At 44.2% G+C, this 6,891-nt stretch overlaps 1 protein-coding gene across 1 annotated transcript; it reads right to left on the bottom strand.

Annotated features, from left to right (window-relative positions):
- Positions 1 to 696: 696 nt before the first annotated feature.
- On the bottom strand, positions 697 to 5,714 carry LOC131303114 (uncharacterized). The gene is made up of 5 exons (XM_058329907.1): positions 4,977 to 5,714; positions 4,368 to 4,922; positions 1,746 to 2,065; positions 1,024 to 1,590; positions 697 to 889 (listed from the first exon to the last, which is right to left on the bottom strand). Exons 1-5 carry the CDS (start codon positions 5,712 to 5,714, stop codon positions 697 to 699), a joined length of 2,373 nt encoding a protein of 790 aa, XP_058185890.1.
- Positions 5,715 to 6,891: the final 1,177 nt, after the last annotated feature.

Raw genomic sequence — 6,891 nt, 5'->3', positions numbered from 1 at the left:
TCGGCATTTTAGCCCGGGCGCAGGCCTTCAGCGAAGCCGCCAAAACAACTCTGCAATACTTCTACAAAGACTTCCTAGACATGCAAAAATCATATGACCATGCGTCTCTAGAACTCTCCAAAGTTGACATGAGCCTTACTGAAATTGAGGAACTTCGCTAAGATTTGGGCAAATGTGTAGGTGGCTATGAAGCTTTCAAGACCCAAATTGAGGCACTTGAGGTGCAAAAAGCCGACATTACCAAAGACATCCAGGCTTGGGAAAACCAGATCCAAGAGCTGAAGCAGAAACAAGAGGATGCAGAGAAAAGCATGGTGGCCTTGGTGACCCAACAATCAAGTCTGGAGGCTCAGCAGAAAGAACTGTTTACCACATCCAAGGCTGTCAAGATCAAGCTTCTACCTCTGGTTCCTAATCAATCAGGCCTCCAGACCTCAAAAGAAAGGTTAGAGGCCCAACTCAACAATCTCGCTGCCTCATGGGACAATCTTCGATCAAGCCTCCTCAATGAACTATAGGCCATCTTTGCCTTGTAATAAAGTAGAACTTTTATGTAGCCCTGAACTCTAATCCTTAGGGCTATTGGTGTTTGCATGGCCTGATCTTTAGGCCTTTTTGACTGTTAATGTTTTTGGTGGCCTAAACAGATTCAGGCCTTTATGGTGACCTAAACAGATTCAGGCCTTTACTTATCTACTATGGCTTTGATGGTAGCTTTTCATTAAAATCTCTCATTTCCCACATCGTAGGATAATGATGTTTTAAAAACTTTCCATTGATAGTATGTTTATGCATTCCACCATCTAAACCCATTAAAAGATAAACATCACCTTCGAACACCTTGCAAATTTGATAGGGCCTTTCCCACGTTGGGGACCACTTTCCATACCTTGGGGTTTGTGCGCCCAAAGGGAGAACTACCTACCATACCATATCACCTTATGTGAAGCTTTTTCTTCTAACTCTTCTATTATAAGCCTTAGCCACGTGATGCTTCTGAACCAGCATATGGTCTAAAGTAACCTCATCTCATCAAGGTCTTCCATCTCCATCAACATAGCTTGGCTATAATCAGCGGGACTTAAGTCATTCTGGGAAACAATTCTGGCCGATCTAACCGTCACATCCATAGGAAGTACGGGGTCATGGCCATATACCAGCATGTACGGAGTAACATTTGTAGCCTCTTTCTTTGAAGTTCTGTAAGCCCATAATGCATCAGAGAGGAGCTTATGCCAAACCCTTGGATTTTCTTCTATCATTTTCTCAACAATCCCAATCAAGGTCTTATTGGTTGATTCAGCCTGACTATTCCCTTGTGCATAATAAGGTGTTGAATGAGAGAGTTGTATATTGAATTGGCTTGCAAAGGCCCGAACTTGTGCTCCAAAGAACACTAAGCCTCTGTCCGCCACAAAATGCTCCGGTATTCCAAACCTATGAATAATCTTTTCCTTCATAACTTTGATCACATCCTGTTGATCCACAGATTTCAATGGAAAGGCATCTGCCCACCCGTGGCTACCAAAATGAACCGGTGCTGTTACGATGAAGGGGGGTAAATCATCCCAATTATATCCAAAGCCCAGCCTCTAAAAGGCCACAAATTTACTACGACTTGATAATCTATCGCAGGTGTGTGATGTACTGGGCCATGAGCTTGACAAGGCTGGCAGCCCTTAGAAAAACGTATAGAATCCTCTAAGATAGTGGGCCAATAATAACCATACCTTCTAATCAGTCACCTCATCTTTATACCGGACTGATGTGCTCCACAAATCCCTTTGTGGACTTCTGCCATTAACTTCATGGCCTCGGTATGGCATAAGCATCTTAATAACAAATCATCTTCGAGACCTTTCTTGTATAACTCATCCCCAAGAAGAACATAACTCAATGCTCTTCTCCTAACCTTCCTACTAGCTCCCAAATGTGGCCGTTTTAGGTAAGCAATGATAGGATCCCGCCAATCCTCCTTACCTTCCTTTTCTTCTTCAACTGGAAGGTCTGAGACAAATACCTCTAGGCCTAAACCTCTTCTCCTTACAGAAGGGAGTAGTCTTTTCTAGACCGTAATGATCTTATGAAGAGTCTCTGGTGATAGCTTCAGGCTCGTTGAGGCCTGAGCCAAGCTGTTTGCTTCAGTATTCATACTTCTTGAGACATGTTTGACGGTTACGTTATCAAAGTCTTGAATTAACTGCACCGCTGCCATGTGTGGGCAGCGTGCCCTTGGAATTTTCGGATTCCAAAATGCAAGGGCCCAGATCAAGGGAGCGCGAGCGGGGAAGCAAGCGCTCGCAAAATACAGAGTCGCCACTCGGGTTTGAAGGTCCGACACCCAAGGAACCGTATTTCGAAGCACTTGCCACACTGATTGATTTGAAAAAAAGTTTAAGGAACCAGTCCGTCATAACCATATCTGGGTTCGGGAGCCAGGTTAGAGAGGGGAAGGGTATTATGGCACCTCTCTCGCCCAATCCGGAGATCGGTCTCTACTTAGGCATTTGCGAAAAACGTTTGTTTTGCGATTCTGTTTCATTAATCAATTTTTAGCCAATTAGGGCGGGGAACAGTTAATCGGGGATTTAAAACTGTAACGGTTTGCAGGATGTGAAAGATATGGCATGGATGGGCGAGATAACAAATAGTAAATGGAATAAAGTCCAAAACGTCGATCATACATTAAAACGGTGCTGTGTATGATTTTGGCACGAACAAACGGTCAGCTTGCATGCGTGAATCCATCTGCATGCAAGCAAACCGTCGCGCGACAAAACCATACACTCGCGCGAGTGTTGATGCCTCACCAATGGTTTGAATTTTACTCCCTTCTGGGCTCTGGAAGGACCAGTACTCACCCAGGTGCAAACCAAGCAGTTTATAAGTACTTGAAAGTAAACAATATTACAACAGACAGATGGAAATATTATGGAAACACGACCCCTAAACAGTGGGGGTGTCTAAACAGAGGCCAAGGCCAAACTGCTCATGCAAGGGCAGTCCCTGAAAAACGTAGAACCATCGCGCGAGGGAGTGATACACGCGCGCGATCGTTCAGACTGGACTTCCAGGAATTGCTTTGCATGCTTAAGGCTCTGAGACATATTCAAAAGCATCCCAAGAGCATTCCGAACCAAGATAAGTCATAAACTAAGCTAAACTGTGATTTTTAGCATACAAAGCAGTGAGCTAATACTTTTAAAAGACTTGAAAGTGACTATGAACACGACAAGAAACTTAAAGACCAGCATCCCTTCCCCACGTGGTCCAATCTCATGTAGACAGAACTATCGCGCGAGTGTGTGGGACCATCGCGCGAGCGAGTGCTTGGTAACGGCTCTTGAAACCTTGCTAGCTTTAGGGCCAGAACTGGTATTGATTACCAGCCTTGACCCTGCCAGCCCCCCTCAGGGGTTCGAACAGTGAGCAGAAAGGTATTATACATTTGCTTGAGTATCTTGGAGATGGCTTGAATGAGGTGGTGAGACTTGGAGGGTGATTATGTGGGAGTGAGTGTGGTATGGGATGTTTGTGCTTGAGCTTTCCTTCTTCTTTCTTAAGGAAATGTTGGTAACCCTTTGAAATGAAGCATGTGAGGGGGTTCTTATAGAAGGAGGGGTTGGTTGGTGGCTAGGCAAGGCCATGCAACCAGCCAACAAGGCTGGTCACAATTGCTTGGTGGAGAAGTGGGGTGGCAAAGGTGATGGGAGAATGGGGTTGAGGTGGTGCAAGGGGAGCCCCCCAGAACGCTGTTCAGTCGAAGAAACGGGGTCACATAGGCCTGTAGCCCCCTGATCACCACACAATCCGGGTGAAAATGACAGGTGTTGACCATCGCGCGAGGGTCAAGCTAACCCCGCGAGGGTCAATAGTCAAAACTTTGACTTTGACCACCACCTGGCAAGTGAAGCATCGCGTGATGGTCCTAGTGCATCGCGCGATTGTTAAACCCATGGTCCAGGTTTGGATTCAAGGGTTTTCAGGGTTAAGGATGGGTTCCACACACGCCAAACTCAAGCCATTCCATGTTCTCAAGACTGTTTTCGACCTGATTCATCATCGGGGAAACAAGAAACCGAAAAATGAAGTAAAACGATCGGGAAATCAGATTGGGGTGTCTACACCATGTAGTAAGGAGCTAGCTCCTCACTATAGCATTTAAACGTCCCCGCCAAATGGTTGATTACAAGGTTTGAATCCCTTAAAACCCTTACTTCTCTAGCCTCAAGATCCCTTAGGATCTCAAGGCCTATTATCATTGCTTCATATTCAGCTTGATTATTTGTACATGGAAAATCAAATTGAAAAGATAGCTCTGTTCTCAGGCCTTGAGGAGAAATAATGATAATTCCACAGCCTGAGACCATTTGAGTTTTTGATCCATCAAAGAGAAGAGTCCAATGAGTGAGTGAGATTTCAAATGTGCTCAACCCTATATCAGATTCTTTGCCGATATCCACGCAAGGATGATCAGCAAGAAAATCTGCTAAGGCCTGGCCCTTTACAGCCTTTTGAGGGACATATTGAAAACTGAACTCCATTAAAGCCAGAGACCATTTGCCTGTTCGGCCTCGCATGATTGGCCGAGAAAGCAGGTACTTAATAAGGTCTGTAAGACTCATTATGTAAACCACAACGGGAAGCATGTAGTGTCTCAATTTTATTGCTGCAAAGTACAAAGCAAGGCACAACTTTTCAATAGGAGTATATCTCCTTTCACAAGGAGTTAACAGCCTACTTAAATAATACACAGCTTGCTCTTTCCCTTGCTCGTTGTCTTGTGCTAAAAGGCATCCAATAGAACTTTCTGTAGCTGAAATGTTGAGCTTTAAAGGCTTGTTCTTGATGGGAGGCATAAGGACTAGAGCCCTTGCTAAGTAGCCTTTGATCTCGTCAAAGGCCTTCTGATGGCTTGCCTCCTAAACAAAAGCATCTTGATCCTTCAGCTTCAAAAGTTGAGAGAAGACCTAAACCTTTCCTGCAAGATTTGAGATGAACCTTCTCAAAAAGTTGAATGATCCCAAGAGCTTCTGCAATTCCTTCTTGGTAGTTGGAGACTTTGCTTTTATGATTGCCTTGGCCTTATTCTTATCAATCTCAATCCCTCTATTGTGAACCAAAAACCCTAGGAACTTGCCTGCGGAGACTTTGAAGGCACATTTTAAGGGGTTCACCTTCAAGTCGAATTGTTGCATTCTCAAGAACGACCTCCTCAAGTGTTCCAAGTGTTCTTCATAGGACTGAGATTTGACCACTATTTCATCGATGTAGATCTCCATGAAACGGCCAATAAAGTCATGAAAAATAGCATTCATTGCTCGTTGAAATGAAGCACCAGCATTCTTTAGGCTGAAGGGCATCACGACCCACTTGAAGGTTCCCAAAGCTCCGGGACATCTAAAAGCAGTCTTAGCCATATCGGCCTCATCAATGAAGATCTGATTATATCCGAAATGACCATCCATAAAGGACAAAACCCTATGACCAGAGGCCCCATCTACCAAAAGAACTGCAACTAGCATTGGATACTCGTTCTTTGGGGAAGCCAAATTCAGATTTTTGAAGTCCACACAGACCCTGATCTTGCCATTCTTCGTAAGGACTGGTACGACATTAGAAAGCCAAGTAACATACCTAGCCGTTCGTAAAAACCCAGCATTGAAAAGGCGTTCGATCTCATCTTTCACTTGCAAGTAGACCTCATTAGACATCCTCCTTGGTGGCTATTTGAAAGGCCTGAATCCTGGCTGAATAGGTAACTTATGTTCCACCAAATCTCTAGACAGGCCTGGGAGTTCGTCATAATTCTAGGCAAAACAAGACCTGAATTCTATTAAGAGCTGAATGAGCTTTTCTTTCACATCCTCTGGCAAAAGTTGACTAGTATATACAGGCCTAGGATTTTCTGAATCTCCTAAGTTAACTTCTTCCAAAGGATCTTGAACATCAGCTTTCAAGTCATCTAACTTGGCAGGGGCTGCCTCCAAGTCTTCCAACCTAATCTCATCCAAATCCTCCTCCAAATTGTCATCTTCATTGATTACTTCGGCCGAACAGGCCGAATAATCTTCTTCTTCCTGTTCTTGTTCTTCTTTAAGCCTCTTTTCGAGTAAATAGGCCTCAAACTTTGTCAACGTAACCAACAAGGCCACGTCCTTCTCCTTTTCTGAAGGCCTTACTGACATTTAAATGATCGATTCATTGAAGCTGTAAGCGGCCTATTTGACTCCGTGATCATTGGGCCGATTAACTCTTGGTATAGTGCCTTCACCTCCTCTACTGACTTGTGAGCAGAAACAGGTACACTCTTGTGATGGCCATACTTATCCAGGCCTGTCACTTTCATTGGGTTGACATCTTCGTCGTATAATCCTGCCTCAGCATGATTGGTTGAGGCATCAAAAGGTCTACGATCTGCCCATATTATCTCTACATCTTTTTGATTCCAAAAAATCAGACATTGGTGCAAGATTGACGGCACGGCCAAGCAAGCGTGAATCCAATCCCTTCCCAACAAGATGTTGAATGAAGATCGTGAATTTACTACAAAGAAAGGAGTTGTGAGCGTCTTTGACCTAACCGTTAAATTCATGATCAAAATTTCCTGACAGATCGTTTCCTGTCTAGTGAAGTCAGTCAAAGCAGCTGTTGATGAAACCAGGTCTTTATCTGTTTTGCCTAGCTTGAGCATGGTAGATCTAGGCATGAGATTAGCTGCCGAACCATTATCAACAAGGAGTCGATTGATTGGCATTCCGTCCATACATCCTGAGATATATAGAGGCTTGATATGCTTCGTCATCTTAGGAGTTGGCTTTTCAAATATCACTCTTGCTGCTCGGTCTTCCGTGGAATTCTCATCCTCGTCCTTCAATATTATCACCGAAG

The sequence above is a fragment of the Rhododendron vialii genome, chromosome 10a (assembly GCF_030253575.1).
Source record: "Rhododendron vialii isolate Sample 1 chromosome 10a, ASM3025357v1".
NCBI lineage: Eukaryota > Viridiplantae > Streptophyta > Magnoliopsida > Ericales > Ericaceae > Rhododendron > Rhododendron vialii.
Note: the sequence above shows the minus strand (reverse complement) of the source record. Positions and strands in the feature narration are given on the sequence as shown.